Raw genomic sequence first — 20,000 nt, forward strand, 5'->3', positions numbered from 1 at the left:
ACGTCGTTGATGTTGTTTATATTGTGATGTTGCTGATTGGCTCTGGACCCCAGGAATCTATCGCTGGTGGGAGGCTGACAGTTGTCTTGGCTGGTTTTTCCTCCCTCAGATTGGAAGGCCAGCTTAGACAAACTGGGATTTGTCATTGTGAGCTGTGCACCAACAAACCCAGCTGTTGCTTTGTTAGTCTCCCTGTTGAAGCCTTGCAGACACAGAAGAACCAGCGAAACTCAGGCCTGAGCGTGAGCACGTCCTACGCGAGCGCGCCGCGTACGCACCACTCACACTCAAGCAGAGCTCCAGCACTCACTGATCTTTTAAATGTTGTCTTGCGCTACAAATCTTACATTTCTGATGCTTCTTTCATCCAAAGTGAAGGCTTTTACTGCTTTTTGGAGATCGCATGTGAACAAATACCGAGCAGTGGTTTGTGGAGCAGTAAAAACGCCTGAACTACTTGCGGTCACGCAGATTTATCTCCACAAGCTCATAATAGGCATCAAACTGTAGCCACAAGCCTAGTCTCCCACAATGTAAACATCAAACTCAATCAAACTCAAATGATTTAAACCGTAACTGATGAATAACGTGCCCTCAGACTCTCGTTCGCTGGAGAGGAAGCCAACGGCTCTCCTCTCCTTCCCCATCATCAAACCTGTGGGAGTTTGCTGCGTGAAGTAGAGGATGAAAACAGTGAGTGAACTCAGCTTTATATTGTGCTTTTCTGCCTTTACACTCCTCAAAGTGCTTTCCAGAACCGGCCAGCTCACCGAGAGGGTTCAGGGTTATCATACCGATGACAACGTGGCGCTCATGTGAATGAATGATGAAGTTCACAAACACTCCCGGACCCTCATGTTAACGCAGGGGACTGCTGGTCTCAAAATGACGGACCAGAACTACGACTTTACTCTCCTAAAATTACAACTTTATTGTCATAGAAGTTGTGGAGGAGTTCAACTGCACGCGCTGTTTGTTAGCTGCACTGATGCTAATTTCTGCTGCTGTTTGTTAGCTGCACTGATGCTAATTTCTGCTGCTGTTTGTTAGCTGCACTAATGCTAATTTCTGCTGCTGTTTGTTAGCTGCACTGATGCTAATTTCTGCTGCTGTTTGTTAGCTGCACTAATGCTAATTTCTGCTGCTGTTTGTTAGCTGCACTGATGCTAATCTGCAGCTGTTTGTTAGCTGCACTGATGCTAATTTCTGCTGCTGTTTGTTAGCTGCACTGATGCTAATCTGCTGCTGTTTGTTAGCTGCACTGATGCTAATCTGCTGCTGTTTGTTAGCTGTACTGATGCTAATCTGCTGCTGTTTGTTAGTTGCACTGATGCTAATCTGCTGCTGTTTGTTAGCTGCACTGATGCTAATTTCTGCTGCTGTTTGTCAGCTGCACTGATGCTAATCTGCTGCTGTTTGTTAGCTGCACTGATGCTAATCTGCTGCTGTTTGTTAGCTGCACTGATGCTAATTTCTGCTGCTGTTTGTTAGCTGCACTGATGCTAATTTCTGCTGCTGTTTGTTAGCTGCACTGATGCTAATTTCTGCTGCTGTTTGTTAGCTGCACTGATGCTAATTTCTGCTGCTGTTTGTTAGCTGCACTAATGCTAATTTCTGCTGCTGTTTGTTAGCTGCACTGATGCTAATCTGCAGCTGTTTGTTAGCTGCACTGATGCTAATTTCTGCTGCTGTTTGTTAGCTGCACTGATGCTAATCTGCTGCTGTTTGTTAGCTGCACTGATGCTAATCTGCTGCTGTTTGTTAGCTGTACTGATGCTAATCTGCTGTTGTTTGTTAGTTGCACTGATGCTAATCTGCTGCTGTTTGTTAGCTGCACTGATGCTAATTTCTGCTGCTGTTTGTCAGCTGCACTGATGCTAATCTGCTGCTGTTTGTTAGCTGCACTGATGCTAATCTGCTGCTGTTTGTTAGCTGCACTGATGCTAATTTCTGCTTTCTGGTTAAACCAGTTCCTGTTTTTATCCTGTGTTCACTTTTCCAGCTCCGTGTGTTCGTCTCTGAGCTCCTGATCTGGATGCAGTCGTTCCTAGACAATATCAGCACAATAATTCCAAATCCCAGTTTAGCTAACAGTGTTTATACCCATTCCCCCCTTTACCTGCACACATGACTCAGCATAAACCAACAAAAATGCTGACTGCTGCCTTTTTCCATTGTGAGTAGATGAGGAGGTGCATTTCCCTTGTTTTCCCTCATGCATCACGCAACGTGCTGAGTGCTGCTTCTGCTGTTACTGCTCTCAATCTTTGGCTCAGGTCTGTTTTTCAAGCTCAATGGCGACTGAAGGATGTTAGAGCATCGCTGCTCCACGCAGGTGGAACTCAAGAGGACAAAATGAACACAAGTCGCAAATCTGAGTGTGTGAGGTGAGTGGCAGCAGCCGTGGGCCCCAAATGACCGTCGTCATCCAGGTTCCGTGCTGATGGAGCTGACAAATACTGATAAATACTGACAAATACTCCTGTCTGCTGCAGAGCCATCAGGCAGAGAGCAAACACTGACAAAAGCCAGACAAACTACCCGACCAGCAAAGATTCACGATTCAGGCTCCCAAGAAAACGCTGATACCTCTGATAACTCTGATAACTCATACTTCTTATAGTTCTGATACTTCTGATACCTCCTGATAACTCTGATAACTCATACTTCTTATAGTTCTGATACTTCTGATACCTCCTGATAACTCTGATAACTCATACTTCTTATAGTTCTGATACTTCTGATACCTCTGATAACTCTGATAACTCTGATACCTCTGATAACTCTGATACCTCTGATAACTCTAATAACTCATACTTCTTATAGTTCTGATACTTCTGATACCTCTGATAACTCTGATAACTCTGATACCTCTGATACTTCTGATACTTCTGATAACTCTGATAACTCTGATACTTCTGATAACTCTGATACTTCTGATAACTCTGATACCTCTGATACTTCTGATAACTCTGATACTTCTGATACCTCTGATAACTCTGATACTTCTGATAACTCTGATAACTCTGATACCTCTGATAACTCTGATAACTCTGATACCTCTGATACTTCTGATAACTCTGATACTTCTGACAACTGTGATAACTGTGATAACTCTGATACCTCTGATACTTCTGATAACTCTGATACTTCTGATACTTCTGATAACTCTGATACCTCTGATACTTCTGATAACTCTGATACTTCTGATAACTCTGATACTTCTGATAACTCTGATACCTCTGATACCTCTGATAACTCTGATAACTCTGATACCTCTGATACTTCTGATAACTCTGATAACTCTGATACCTCTGATACCTCTGATAACTCTGATACCTCTGATACTTCTGATAACTCTGATACTTCTGATAACTCTGATAACTCTGATACTTCTGATAACTCTGATACTTCTGATAACTCTGATACCTCTGATACTTCTGATAACTCTGATACTTCTGATACCTCTGATAACTCTGATACTTCTGATAACTCTGATAACTCTGATACCTCTGATAACTCTGATACCTCTGATACTTCTGATAACTCTGATACTTCTGATAACTCTGATAACTCTGATACCTCTGATACCTCTGATAACTCTGATAACTCTGATACTTCTGATACTTCTGATAACTCTGATACCTCTGATACTTCTGATAACTCTGATAACTCTGATACCTCTGATACCTCTGATAACTCTGATAACTCTGATACTTCTGATACTTCTGATAACTCTGATACCTCTGATACTTCTGATAACTCTGATAACTCTGATACCTCTGATACCTCTGATAACTCTGATAACTCTGATACTTCTGATACTTCTGATAACTCTGATACCTCTGATACTTCTGATAACTCTGATAACTCTGATACCTCTGATAACTCTGATAACTCTGATACCTCTGATAACTCTGATACCTCTGATAACTCTGATACCTCTGATACTTCTGATAACTCTGATACTTCTGATAACTCTGATAACTCTGATACCTCTGATACTTCTGATAACTCTGATACTTCTGATAACTCTGATACCTCTGATACTTCTGATAACTCTGATACCTCTGATAACTCTGATAACTCTGATACCTCTGATAACTCTGATACCTCTGATACCTCTGATAACTCTGATACCTCTGATAACTCTGATACCTCAGATACTTCTGATAACTCATACTTCTTATAGTTCTGATACTTCTGATACCTCTTATAGTTCTGATACTTCTTATAGTTCTGATAACTCTGTTTCAATGTAATCCTGTCTAGAAAAACCATATTAATTGACTGACTGATAGAAAACATGTTTTTTTTAAATGCAAATGTCTGCTAGCATGTCAGTCAGTAAAATATGTACATAAACTGTACAGATACACATTTATATGAAAAGCTGGTTGTGATCAGAGAGGTGGACTAGGAAGCAGGTTCATCATAGCCAGGCTTTCTTTCAATCCCTGAAGTCTCAGTCAGAGGTCACTGGTATCACGACGGTGGGTGTGACCTTTCTTGTCAATCAGGCTCTCTGCTTCAGGCTCTGTGTGCGTCCCCATAAAAAGGGGCATTTAACGCGTCATGTGACTCTTTGGAAATGGATGGATCGCGTGCTGCCGACTTGAGTCAAGAAGAACAAGACTATAATGGAGGTTTATGAACATCAAACAATTATGACAGCAAAAAGCAGCACAGTTGCTGCAAATAAGGCGAGAGAGGAAAGCTGGCAGAAGATTACCGGCTGTATAAATTCATAAGTTTCTATATTTACTGTGCCGTGTACTCTCTGTGCCTCCCACATCCACAGCTCTTAAACTTTAAACTTGATGCACCAGATTTACTGTTAACTTTAGACTCAAGAAGTACATTCAGGTGCGACTCTGTCCCATCATAAAGGATAAGGAAGTCAAATCGAAGTGAAATTAATTTTACAGATAAAATATAATCTGTGATAAATACCTGTAGACCATCAACCTTCTTTCTTTTTTCCAAGTATTGTCTTCATTAGTGGTTACAAGGCTCCAGCAGTCTGGAATAATAACCTGTTCCCTCAGCTGAGAACCTGGAGCGCTCATAGAGAGAGAGAGACCTCAGGAAAAGACGGCGGATCACTCCAGTCTCGGAATGATCCGTCCCTCCGAAGAGAACCTTGCACAATAATGGCGCCGAGGTCCATCTGATTATTCAAAAATGGTGATGCTGTTTTCAAAAGAGGTGGTGAGTGAAAGGGCAGCACTTTTTATAGCCGCTTTAAGCCAAAACTCAGAACCTAACCTGCTCCAGACCAGGTTAAGTTTGCCGCATCAGTTACCATGGTGATCTGGCCAGGTTAAAAGAGTGCCACTTTGGTGGCATTGGCAACCCTGGCTCTGGTCTCAACACCCCTCGCTAACACACTCATCTCACTTCCTGGCGCACCCCTCTGGTCTCCAGCCTTCAGCAGAGCTCACGGCGTTGACAGCGTTTGTGACTCTGGTGCAGACTGAGATGCAGATGCAGCGTTCACGGCAAACTGCAGCTGAAGATGCGTCGTTTCATCAGCTGAGTGACTGAGACACAAGCAGCATCAACCTCTGCTTTTCCTCTGAGACCAGAAACAAAGACATTTTATCTTCCGATATTTTTCGAAGGAATCGTGTGTTTTGGGGATATTTTTTACCTTCGAGGCGTAGCTGCTGAAGCTTCACAGGCCCTTTAATTGGATTGTTCTGAAGAAGATGCCAGAGAGCATCAACACTTGCTGCCCTGGCAACCACGAGCGCCGCTGTGATGGCAACAAACGAGGTGTCTTCTGCTTAGTTCTATGAAATGGATTTGATGTGAGTCCAGGCTGCAGCACAGCTGCCAGTCAGGAAGTGCTGGCCTGAATCCAACATGCTTATGTTTTGTCAGCATGTGGCTCATAAGCCTCAACAAAGTCTTTAGTCTGCAGGGGAGAGCAGCAGCAACCTGAGCAGGAGGGATTAATGTTGGACGGCCAGCAAATCAGGAACGCCGGCTCCCGACGCCCGTCCTGTTCCGGAGGCTGCAGATCTTAATACAAAGATCAGATTACTGTCATTGAATTTCTGGAACCAAAAGGTTGTTAATGGTTTTCTATAGTTGTGCTTTTAATAAGAACAAGAAGGAAAAGCCTTTGTGGAGCTGATTGTTTGAGCGGAACGATTCACTGTGAGGGGAGCGGAAGCGTCAGGCCTTAACCTGCCTGTGTTGCTCAGATGTTGTTTGGATAAAGACAGCATCCTTGAGGGAGGGGCCACTCTGCTCCGTTCGGGTTAAGACTGGGACACACAATACCTTCACAATCTCATTAAACTATGCTGTTGTTGTCTATGTCGTTGTTGTTGTCATTGCTATTATTGTTGTCATTGCTGTTGTGGTTGTTGTTATTGTTGTCATTGCTGTTGTGGTTGCTGTTGTTATTATTGTTGTCATTGCTGTTGTGGTTGTTGTTGTTATTGTTGTCGATGTCGTTGCTGTTGTTGTTGTTGTTGCTGTCACTGTTGTTGAATTGTGATTAAGTTGATGTACAAAGAGAAATAGTTTTTAATTTATTTGTCAAACATCCTTTGCTTCCTGAGTCCAAACGCTTGTAAATTTGATTCTATGTCATCATGTTTATGTTTATGAACAAAGTCGGTGAATCCTTGAGGACTTTTGGAACTTGTGATGGAAATTTTTCATTATACTGTCAAATTTTATAGACCTCACAACGAACGGATACGTTGGTAAAAATTACTTAGTTAACAAAATAAGTATCATAATAGGTTTTAGTAGGATGTCCAAGACATTACTGTATTACGTTAGCAGGGATATCTAAAAAGGTTATCATGCTAACTGGCTAGCGCCAGTCCATCCTGTCTCAGAATACCAAAAGATACTCGAGTCACTTCAGCCTCCCGTCAATCCAACATGAGAGGAGGGAGACGCTGCAGCACTACTGTTTGTGTGGCGGATGACATCACAAAATGTGCCAAAAACCATTCCAGATAGCATTAGAATTTGGTTTAGCTAAGGTTACTCTGCTAAAATGGAGCTAAACTAATACTAACAGCATAAATACAGGCAGGATACAGCAGCGCTACCATGGTGGCCTCTCGCAGTTTCTGTCAGTCTGACAAATACTTCCCCTGCTGTAAAGTAACATTGGATAAACGCTGGTTATAAGCTTGTCTTGCCTGGACCCACCAGTGGATCCTCAACACTGCTGATCTGGTGTTTTGTTTGGAGTGTTTACGATAAATGAATGTGACGCTTCCTACACATAGCACCTTTAAATGTGACAAGGCGCTCTGCCACGCCATGTTTCAAAATGAGGCTAAAAACATGACGTAGGTGACATTTTTCAAAACAACTCTGCATTTTTAAGGCTTCAGGACACTTGGATTACTGCAGTAAATGGAGGCCATTGATGGTTTTATTATCTATTGTTATTATGAATTTTCACATTTGTAAATTGGTCTCCATTCACTTCAACGGTCTGGGAAACTCCATCAGCACGAGGCGAGTAAATGAGGGCTGGATTTTCTTTTTCAGATGAACTTTCACTTTTTAAGAAGTGACTCAAGCAGTCAGGGGACGAGGGAACAAAAGCTAATTCTGTGTGTTACACGCACGAACACTGCAATGCATGATGAAATGTCAGCCAATATTTTTGGCTACAGATTTATAAATGGACAGACTGTTTATGAATGTGGCTAAATCCAATGCTAAAGCTAACTCAGCTGTTCAGGTGGTCGTCTTGGTTGCCTGGAGACCTCTGCACCCGACCTCACGGTAACAGAAGAACAAATCTCTAATAATCATGTGAAGGCAAAATCAAGCTAAACTGAGCCCAGTGCATTCTGGTCATTGCAGGTTTTCAATGCTTTTTGAGCAAAACTGAAAACCACTGAATGCTGTGTTTTCTCTGGTCGTGGAGCACCAAATTAAAAACATTTGCTCTGCAGCCAAGTTTCATGAAAAGATTATGGTACATCTCTGATGAGGCGCGCGCGGCCTTAACGCTGGCCAGCTTAACAAACACACACGATGCAGCGGGGAGCTTCTCTGAGCGCAGACTCACCCTCTCGCCGGCCGTTTCTCAGGCAGCGCACTTTAGGGATCTGAGCGAGCAGCTGGCAGTCGTCCGCTGGGGGAGGAGAGCAGAGGAGATGGGATGTTATGGTCGGGGCAGAACACACACCAAGAAAAACACACCATTTCACTGCCTTGTCTCACACACGTCACGTAAACACACACACACACACACATGCCAACTCACACAACGTCCCACAAACACACTGTCTCGTGAGGAGATAAATGATACTGGAGGATAATCTGACCTAAACACACCACATTCAAACACAACATCCATCAGGGCTCCGCCACATAATCAGAAACATATAAACACAAAACAACAGTTGAGAGTGACGTCGCGCAATCACATCCACATCCTTTTTCTGTAAACAAATCCAGCCCCATCTCATCATCCGCTCGCCGTTTCTACGTCTGGTGGAAACCTTTTGTTGATGCATGTGGATGGACATCATGACACAGAGCACACAGACACAGGTGTTCACACTCTCTCTCTCACACACACACACACACACACACACACACACACACACACACACACACTTGAGAAGATTAGCATTAGAGCAAAGAGCGAGGGTGAGCGAGAGTGATCTTGCTGAAGGATTGTGGGTAGATCAAGCTGACAGTAACAAGCATGAGAAGTTGTAATCCTCCTTGATTACATTTTCTGTATGTACAAACCTGCTTGTTCAGTTTTAAGCTGTCATATCACAGGGGACGTGTGTGTGTGTGTGTGTGTGTGTGTGTGTGTGTGAGAGAGAGAGACTCCTCATCCCTGTTGAGATAACACTGAAAAATGGCAACAAAGAAAAATGTTTGTTTTGGGTTTTGTTTTTGCTGAACTGTACGATGTCACATTGAAGCTGACCTTTGACTTTTAGGATATAAAACATCAGCAGCTCATCATTCAGGTTGGTCATACGTAACCCTATGAAAAGTAATGCTCTATAATTTATAGGAAACCCCCACAATGAGGGGCCAGGAGACGTTTGCACTGTAACTTAAAGGTCTCTATAGAAACACCAGGACGTTTATTCATTGGTATTTGTTTTATTCATTGGTATTTGTTTTATTCATTGGTATTTGTTTTATTCATTGGTATTTGTTTTATTCATTGGTATTTGTTTTAATTGGACACCAAACCGCGATCTTTCCCCTCAAACCCTGGCCGGTGCCTAACCAGGCTCGAGCCAGGACAACTGTCCAAAAACTCTGCATTTTCCTCTCAGAAGGAGAGGAGTGTGGATTGTGTGCAGGTGTGTGCACAGGTGTGCATGCAGGTGTGTGTGCAGGTGTCTCCCCAGGTGTTGAGGCTGCCCCCGTTGGTGGAGCTGGACTGAGTAACGCATGAATAACTCTGTTTTGGAGATGTTTTGTTGCTTCGACCTTCATCTGGTAAAACCTGCTTGATAGGAGAGTGTGTGAGCTTCCTCCACTCTTCAAGCAGTCACCTGTTGAAACTGAGTCAAAAATATCATGTGGACTGTCTAAACACGTGCACTCAATGTGACTTTCAACCTTGAACCAGCCAACCTAACCAGTGCGTCCTTGAGTCCCATGAAGTCAAATTTCCAGTTTCTTTTTTCAGATGTGGATTTCAGAAGGACAGGACGGGTGAGTGAAGCACCGGCCCTCAGACGTTACCAGAATGACAGCCGCTCGTAAGAAGCCGCATCAACAACTGAATGTATGTCAAATCTGTCCCACAACTCACAAGTAGGGGGGGTCCAAAGTTGGAGCGTGATGGTGTGAGCACACAAGCAGTCTTCTTGTGTGAAAGCGGCCGTGCTGGTGCATCATTATCAGGCGTTAACTGGAGAGCTCTCAGCTCTCAGTGCTGTCACTGCTGCCTGCACGTGATGCAGACGTGGCCTCCATGATTAGGTAGAGCCTTGACAGGATTAGAACGACCCCCCCCCCCCCGATGGACTTTGCTGCGTGTGCACAGAATCACATCGTGGTGCAATTTGGGGTTGACGAGAACACGTTTGACCTCCTGCCTTTTAACTGCCACTGAGCAGCAGCTCCCCTCCCCTTGTCTCAGGTGAATCTTGGCAAAGAGGCAACGCAGCAGGGAGACTGCAAAGACAAGCGGAGGAAAGAAATGGATGTCTACCAGGCACTGAGGGCCCCAAACCAAACTGTGGAGAGAATTTCAAGGGTGGAACAGAGGCCTTTCTCCGGAGGCTGAGGTGAAATCTCACAAGTCTTGTTTTTTTCATCTCAATCGTCCAAAGTATTTCATGTATTAGCGTGCATGACGGACAGCAAGTAGAAACTTTGAATGTTGGTTGCGAAAATGAAAACTGAACTCCTAAAATGAAGGCGGCTGAAGTCTTCAGCAGAGGAACGCTTCGGTTCTGTCAGTTTACCGCGATGGCAGGTCGACTGGCAGCTGCAGCGGGAGAACAAACGAGAACAGAACTCCTGCTGCCACCACCACTGAGACGCTCCTGTTTAGATGTCTGGCCAGCTCTAACACCTCTGAGTGTGTGTGTGTGTGTGTGTGTGTGTGTGTGTGGGGATGTAGGTCGCCATGCTGTTCCCACCAACAGAGGAGCCATGTGGTGGTGATTACAGAGAGCGCCATGGAGAGCATTAGTTCATCTAATTCTTCTCGTGCTGACAAAGGGGAATAATTAGTGAAGTATAGTTGACCCGCTCGTTTCCAGCCGCCCTGTTGGACTGCTTAAAACGATACGTCGTCTTTGGGATCATTCATGGGCTTGACAAGGTGCCGTTATTTATTATAAACAAGAGAGCGCATACATCAGCCGAGGCCCTATGACATCATCCAGGCGCTCAAGAGACTTCAGCTCTCAACGTAGCCCAAGTAAATTTGGAAAATCAAACCAAATAAAATCAAAATAAAATTGACAATCCAACGCAAACATCCCTGTCAGTCTTTCACCATCCTGCTGCTCGATCATCTTGGTTACTAGCATGTTATTGGTGATAGGTTTATTGGGAATATTGTTACTTCATTAACACTATTAATGATCATCTTTGTCACTTTTAGTGTTACTACTCTATCACTATTAGTGTTACTACTTTATCACTATTAGTTACTACTTTATCACTATTAGTGTTACTACTTTATCACTATTAGTGTTACTTCTTTATCACTATTAGAGTTACTACTTTATCACTATTAGTGTTACTACTTTATCACTATTAGTATTACTACTTTATCACTATTAGGAGTTACTACTTTATCACTATTAGTTACTACTTTATCACTATTAGTGTTACTACTTTATCACTATTAGTTACTTCTTTATCACTATTAGTGTTACTACTTTATCACTATTAGTTACTACTTTATCACTATTAGTGTTACTACTTTATCACTATTAGTTACTTCTTTATCACTATTAGTGTTACTACTTTATCACTATTAGTTACTACTTTATCACTATTAGTGTTACTACTTTATCACTATTAGTGTTACTACTTTATCACTATTAGTTACTTCTTTATCACTATTAGTGTTACTACTTTATCACTATTAGTTACTACTTTATCACTATTAGTGTTACTACTTTATCACTATTAGTTACTTCTTTATCACTATTAGTGTTACTACTTTATCACTATTAGTTACTACTTTATCACTATTCTTGTTACTACTTTATCACTATTAGTGTTACTACTTTATCACTATTAGTTACTTCTTTATCACTATTAGTGTTACTACTTTATCACTATTAGTTACTACTTTATCACTATTAGTGTTACTACTTTATCACTATTAGTTACTTCTTTATCACTATTAGTGTTACTACTTTATCACTATTAGTTACTACTTTATCACTATTAGTGTTACTACTTTATCACTATTAGTGTTACTTCTTTATCACTATTAGAGTTACTTCTTTATCACTATTAGTGTTACTACTTTATCACTATTAGTGTTACTTCTTTATCACTATTAGTTACTTCTTTATCACTATTAGTGTTACTACTTTATCACTATTAGTTACTACTTTATCACTATTAGTGTTACTACTTTATCACTATTAGTTACTTCTTTATCACTATTAGTGTTACTACTTTATCACTATTAGTTACTACTTTATCACTATTAGTGTTACTACTTTATCACTATTAGTGTTACTTCTTTATCACTATTAGTGTTACTACTTTATCACTATTAGTGTTACTACTTTATCACTATTAGTGTTACTTCTTTATCACTATTAGAGTTACTACTTTATCACTACTAGAGTTACTACTTTATCACTATTAGTGTTACTTCTTTATCACTATTAGTGTTACTACTTTATCACTATTAGGAGTTACTACTTTATCACTATTAGTGTTACTACTTTATCACTATTAGTGTTACTTCTTTATCACTATTAGAGTTACTACTTTATCACTATTAGTGTTACTACTTTATCACTATTAGTATTACTACTTTATCACTATTAGGAGTTACTACTTTATCACTATTAGTTACTACTTTATCACTATTAGTGTTACTACTTTATCACTATTAGTGTTACTACTTTATCACTATTAGTGTTACTTCTTTATCACTATTAGTGTTACTACTTTATCACTATTAGTGTTACTACTTTATCACTATTAGTGTTACTTCTTTATCACTATTAGAGTTACTACTTTATCACTACTAGAGTTACTACTTTATCACTATTAGTGTTACTTCTTTATCACTATTAGTGTTACTACTTTATCACTATTAGGAGTTACTACTTTATCACTATTAGTGTTACTACTTTATCACTATTAGTGTTACTTCTTTATCACTATTAGAGTTACTACTTTATCACTATTAGTGTTACTACTTTATCACTATTAGTATTACTACTTTATCACTATTAGGAGTTACTACTTTATCACTATTAGTTACTACTTTATCACTATTAGTGTTACTACTTTATCACTATTAGTGTTACTACTTTATCACTATTAGTTACTTCTTTATCACTATTAGTGTTACTACTTTATCACTATTAGTTACTACTTTATCACTATTAGTGTTACTACTTTATCACTATTAGTTACTTCTTTATCACTATTAGTGTTACTACTTTATCACTATTAGTTACTACTTTATCACTATTAGTGTTACTACTTTATCACTATTAGTGTTACTTCTTTATCACTATTAGAGTTACTACTTTATCACTATTAGTGTTACTACTTTATCACTATTAGTGTTACTTCTTTATCACTATTAGAGTTACTACTTTATCACTACTAGAGTTACTACTTTATCACTATTAGTGTTACTTCTTTATCACTATTAGTGTTACTACTTTATCACTATTAGGAGTTACTACTTTGTCACTATTAGTGTTACTACTTTATCACTATTAGAGGTACTTCTTTAATACTATTAGTGTTACTACTTTATCACTATTAATGTTACTTCTTTATCACTATTAGTGTTACTTCTTTATCACTATTAGAGTTACTTCTTTAATACTATTAGTGTTACTACTTTATCACTATTAGTTACTACTTTATCACTATTAGTGTTACTATTTTATCACTATTAGTGTTACTACTTTATCACTATTAGTTACTACTTTATCACTATTAGTGTTACTATTTTATCACTATTAGTGTTACTACTTTATCACTATTAGTGTTACTACTTTATCACTATTGTGTTACTACTTTATCACTATTAGTGTTACTACTTTATCACTGTTAGTGTTACTTCTTTATTACTATTAGAGTTACTTCTTTAATACTATTATTGTTACAACTTTATCACTATTAGTGTTACTACTTTATCACTATTAGTGTTACAACTTTATCACTATCTGTGTTACTTCTTTATCACTATTCTTGTTACTACTTTATCACTATTAGTGTTACTACTTTATCACTATTAGTGTTACTTCTTTATCACTATTAGTGTTACTACTTTATCACTATTCGTGTTACTACTTTATCACTATTAGTGTTACTACTTTATCACTATTAGTGTTACTTCTTTATCACTATTAGAGTTACTACTTTATCAATATTAGTTTTACTACTTTATCACTATTAGAGTTGCTACTTTATCACTATTAGTGTTACTACTTTATCACTATTAGTGTTACTACTTTATCACTATTAGGAGTTACTACTTTATCACTATTAGTGTTACTACTTTATCACTATTAGAGTTACTTCTTTAATACTATTAGTGTTACTACTTTATCACTATTAATGTTACTTCTTTATCACTATTAGTGTTATTTCTTTATCACTATTAGAGTTACTACTTTATCACTATTAGTGTTACTACTTTATCACTATTAGTGTTACTACTTTATCACTATTAGTTACTACTTTATCACTATTAGTGTTACTACTTTATCACTATTAGTGTTACTTCTTTATCACTATTTGAGTTACTTCTTTAATACTATTAGTGTTACAACTTTATCACTATCTGTGTTACTTCTTTATCACTATTCTTGTTACTACTTTATCACTATTAGTGTTACTACTTTATCACTATTAGAGTAACTACTTTATCACTATTAGAGTTACTACTTTATCACTATTAGTGTTACTACTTTATCACTATTAGTGTTACTACTTTATCACTATTAGTGTTACTACTTTAATACTATTAGTGTTACTACTTTAATACTATTAGTGTTACTACTTTAATACTATTAGTGTTACTACTTTATCACTATTAGTGTTACTACTTCATTACTATTAGTGTTACTACTTTATTACTATTAGAGTTACTACTTTATTACTATTAGTGTTACTACTTTATCACTATTAGAGTTACTACTTTATCACTATTAGTGTTACTTCTTTATCACTATTCCTTTTACTTCTTTATCACTATTCCTGTTACTTCTTTATCACTATTCGTGTTACTACTTTATCACTATTAGTGTTACTACTTTATCACTATTAGAGTTACTACTTGATCACTATTAGTGTTACTTCTTTATCACTATTATTGTACTTCTTTATCACTATAAGTGTTACTACTTTATCTCTGTAATTTTTACTTCTTTATCACTATTAGAGTTACTACTTTATCACTATTAGAGTTACTACTTTATCACTATTAGTGTAACTACTTTATCACTATTAGAGTTACTACTTTAATACTATTAGTGTTACTACTTTATCACTATTACAGTTACTACTTTATCACTATTACAGTTACTACTTTATCACTATTAGTGTTACTTCTTTATCACTATTAGTGTTACTTCTTTATCACTATTAGTGTTACTTCTTCATCACTATTAGTGTTACTTCTTTATCACTATTCGTGTTACTTCTTTATCACTATTCGTGTTACTTCTTTATCACTATTCTTGTTACTACTTTATCACTATTAGTGTTACTACTTTATCACTATTACTGTTACTAATTTATCACTATTAGAGTTACTACTTGATCACTATTAGTGTTACTACTTTATCACTATTAGTGTTACTACTTTATCACTATTAGTGTTACTTCTTTATCACTATTAGAGTTACTACTTTATCACTATTAGTGTTACTTCTTTATCACTATTCTTGTTACTACTTTATCACTATTAGTGTTACTACTTTATCACTATTACTGTTACTAATTTATCACTATTAGAGTTACTACTTGATCACTATTAGTGTTACTACTTTATCACTATTAGTGTTACTTCTTCATCACTATAAGTGTTACTACTTTATCTCTGTAATTGTTACTTCTTTATCACTATTAGAGTTACTACTTTATCACTATTAGTGTTACTTCCTTATCACTATTAGTGTTACTTCTTCATCACTATAAGTGTTACTACTTTATCTCTGTAATTGTTTCTTCTTTAGAACGATGAGAGTTACATATTTTCTCCCTAACAATGTTAACTCTTTAAAGCTATAATTGTTACTCTTTAACACCATGAATGTTACTTTTTGCACTATTAATTTTACTTATTTAACAATTATAAAGTAATGTCATCAACACTATAAATGTAACTTATTTAACCCAATTTAGGCTTCTACTTTAACACCATTAGTGGTAGTACTGTGACACCAGTTTTTACTACTTTAATCCTTACATTGTTACTTCTTTAACACTATCAGTGTTACAATAACACTATAATTGTTACTCTTTCACACTGTGATGTTACTTTTTGAAACTGTTTATATTACTTTTAACACTATTAATTTTAGATCTTCAACACTATGAATGTAGTATTGATGCGTCTTCTTTAGCACCATTAGTGTCTCCTAGCCGCAGCGTGACGCTCTCACTGATGTGAGCCCCAGAATCCTCTGTCGGTCACCAGAAGTCCACCGGGAGCTTCCGGTTTATCCTCACCTATAGATTCTATCTTCTTATGGAGATTTTTTTTGGTAGAGATTATTTTGCCATTAAATCAACAACTGAAACAGGAAAAAGTGTGATATTTTAGCATTAATCACATCAGATAATCTGATAATAGAAATAGTAGAATAAAATATGATGTCGCACGTTAGCAGTCTAAGTCTTGAGTGCACCAGCTGGGGCTCCAGGCAGCTATGCTAATAAGCCTGTTTAGGAGGTGGAGCCGTGCCTGACTACCCCAAACCTTTGCTCCCAAACCCAGCTGATGTCATTCCAAACATGTGGTCATCCTTTAATTTCCCACTCCTGGTCAGTTACCTAATGAGCAGCCATTAACGCTGCTGCAGACTGATGCAGCTGCTCAGTTTCTAACCGTGGGGGTCAGTCACCGTCATGGTGGTAGCAGCTCCAGCTCATCGCTGCCAGCACACTACTGATGCAGGTTCTCAGCACCATCAGTAAAACCATGCTTTCTGTTACGTGGCACGTTTTCTTTAACTGGCGTTCGAACAGAAAGCAACAAATGAGTAGTTTGTCCTCAGTGGCAGAAACTCACCATCAGTGCTGAAGTCATCGATCAGGATTATTTCTTGAATCAGCGACGGAGGGCTCCGCATCAGGACGCTGGGAGAGCAAACCATGGAGGGATTTAGGACCAGAGAGCAAAGAACTCATGACATTGCTCCTGTCTACACCGGTAATTAGTGTTTGACCTCATTACCTTTTGATGGTTCGCAGGAGAGTTGAGCGAGCCTCATTGTGGAAAGTGATGATGATACTGGTGGAGGGAAGGTCGGCGTCGTAATTCAGGGCCGCACACCTGCACAGGAGGTTCAACACAGAGCTGATGAGCTCGGGGTTCAGACACACACGGACAGAAGCACGAAAACAGACAAAAGCCTGTTTGCTTTTCACTCACACACACACGCACACACACACACACACACACACAAACACACAAACACACACACTCCTGGGGCAGCGGTACCCTGAGGAGTTGCATTGTTGCTGTAGTGACATGAATGTGTCTGGTTGCTAGGCAACAACTGCACACATCATTAACCCTCTGCTTTAATCTATAACCTGTTGCTGGGAGCTCCGAGTCCGAGTCAGGAGACATGACGAACGAGACGCCACGCACCACCGACTCTGCTCTTCTGAAATATTTTAATGAAAGCAGCAAAATTCCAGTCCGGCTCCGAAACCTCCATCAGCTTCAACGTCTGCGTCACTAAATGGCAAAATTATTCATTTTAATACAAATTTATAAACTCGTCCAAACTAGAGAGAGAGTTTCACTTGCAGACGTTCACACGCAGATGAACACGGAGCCCATGTTGAGTATGAGATGTAAGTTACTGAGGGAACAAGTTGTATCTTAGGGGCTCAAAGTATGGGAACAAGCTGTAAAAATACTGATGGAGTGAACAATTGATATTTCATTGCCACAAATTAATCCAATTTAGGCATCAAGTTACATCTTGAGGCCGCAAAATCATTTTTCCCACAAATAATCTCTCTCTCTCTGTAAGTTCATTAAATAAAAGACATAATAACAACAAATGCTGTCGGGTTAACAGCAGTTTTTTTTTTAATCATTTTTCTGTGAAACATTTTGTGTTACAACCCTTCTTGAAGCATCATTTGTCCAGTGTGTGTCCCTCTCAGGGATTGTACTGGAGAATTTATTTATCTTCAAGAGGAAATGTCAACATGTGGTCAAACTCACGTGGCCTGAGTCCCACTGAGCCTCGGGTCAAAGCTAAAAACAGCATCCAATGTCTCCCACAGTCACGTACTGTCAGTTGTAGTGTGGTAGTGTGGTACTTGTGTGGTACTTGTGTGGTCGGGTCCTCCTGCTGATGTTTGTCGCCGTATTTCCGTCTTAACTAATTTCATACGTGAGGATGTTTTCCTTTCATTTACTCCTCGCTTGCGTGTCGTATCAGACGACGTGTTTACAGCCCAGCAGGGCGGCAGGGTGGAGAACCAAGGTCCCAGACGGATTTCTCCCCACGCGCAGCTTAGCAAAGATTAGTCTTTGATCTTCTTGGGCAGATCAGCAACAGTCAGACATCACTGGGGCTGACAGGTGAACTCTGCTCACCTGTAGTGTCGGGTGTCTCTGATGGCTCGCTCGCTGCCCAGTCGGTCGCTCTCCTGCAGGTTGAAGGCGTGTTCTCTGTACGGGTCATCCCCCGGCCTCAGCTGCTTCCCTGACAAGTAGGCTCTCTCATCGAAGCTGCCCAGCAGCTGGCCCTGCTGCTCCACCCGCGGGGGCTGGGTCACCTAGGAGGACAGAGCACGGCGGAGATCAGCGCTCGGAAACACTGAGAGAAAATTTATGTCACATGAAGTGAGGGGTGAAATGGGGGGAGGTTGTGGTTAAAGTCATCAAAATATCACAAGACTTGTTTCATGACTCTTTATAAGAAGAGCAGATTTAGAGTCGCTCTTAAAACCTATTTAGTCCACAGAGACCCAACGATTCCCTGTGAGCAAGAACATCTGAGACAAACAGCGAAGCGGGCGGCCATCTGCCTCGACCAGTTGATGCGGAAGAGATCAGGAAGGAGAGGGACAGACATACGAGGACAGAGAGAATAGAGGGAAGCGCTAACAATTGAAACATCGACCACCGCAACTCCTGACCCAAACGTCGCACCAGCATTCAAGTTTCAGCATGAAGACCTGGCTCATACAGGCCTATGTCCTAGGAGGATGACCAGGACGGTCCCAGGAGGGAGAGTGGAGTATTTCAGCAAATGTATGTAAAGTGTGTCAACATAGAGGACACGAGCACTGGCGTGAGTCCTAGAACTTTAAAATAAACTTTATGATCACAGTTGAACGTCAGAGTCACTCGTCTCCCAGTCAGTGAATACATTTTTGGCCTGAGTTTGACTCAAGCTTAAGATATTTTAATGTTTTATTCTTCTGCATAAAACATGTCATCAAATTTCACACTCACGTTAGCGCTTGCTAACAAGTTGCTATCGAGGCCTCCGGAGGTCGTCGTGGGCGTGAAGTGTCATCGCACCAAAAACTGAAGAAGCCTGAAGCTGGTTGGTGGTGTGCAGTTTGCTCATAGCAAAACATTAGCTTTGTACTTGTGACGACTCTATTTGTGCTTCAAAAATCAGTAAAAAAAAAGTGTTCATTTTTGAAGGTTATCTTTCTGAGAAAAAAAAACAAGTCCAACTTTGTTTAATAAAGAGCTTATTCCCGTAATTCTCCAAAATCCAGCGTGAAAATCCCGTTAGCTTTTTGCTAACGTCCAGTGGGCCTACAAATACGTCGTGCCTGGCATGTGAGACTACCTGACACATCTAGAGAGTAAAGTTGACATTAAAGAGTCAGTGGAGTTACGTATGCTACTACTAGTTATCAGTCAAGTTAGTTATCAAGTTAGCTAGATCAACAGGCTAGCTAGTTAGCAGCCTCATGCTATTGTCTGTTGTAGTTTAGAAAACTTAATATTACTGCTACAGCGATTTAAATAAAATTAACTGAGGGAAAAATGTGTTGTTGTAGGACAATTTGCTGACTCATGTTTGGTGTTTATTGGTTCCAAACAGCGTCCACCTGCCTGACAGAGACTTTTTAATGTTTCG

The 20,000-nt window shown here is 39.5% G+C and overlaps 1 protein-coding gene across 1 annotated transcript in view; it reads right to left on the bottom strand.

The window, feature by feature from the left end:
- Nucleotides 1-20,000, bottom strand: part of galnt16 (UDP-N-acetyl-alpha-D-galactosamine:polypeptide N-acetylgalactosaminyltransferase 16) — a 54,735-nt gene that overhangs the window by 22,919 nt on the left and 11,816 nt on the right. The window contains exons 2-5 of the mRNA XM_086182679.1: nucleotides 18,494-18,675; nucleotides 17,108-17,206; nucleotides 16,943-17,010; nucleotides 8,060-8,125 (exon numbers count right to left, since the gene is read on the bottom strand). Of these exons, the coding sequence (XP_086038805.1) occupies nucleotides 8,060-8,125; nucleotides 16,943-17,010; nucleotides 17,108-17,206; nucleotides 18,494-18,675 (415 nt within the window). The remainder of the gene's footprint in view (nucleotides 1-8,059; nucleotides 8,126-16,942; nucleotides 17,011-17,107; nucleotides 17,207-18,493; nucleotides 18,676-20,000) is intronic.

Source organism: Aulostomus chinensis, chromosome 17 (assembly GCF_037954235.1).
Source record: "Aulostomus chinensis isolate RoL2024-O1b breed Wild chromosome 17, RoL_Achi_v1.0, whole genome shotgun sequence".
Taxonomy (NCBI): domain Eukaryota; kingdom Metazoa; phylum Chordata; class Actinopteri; order Syngnathiformes; family Aulostomidae; genus Aulostomus; species Aulostomus chinensis.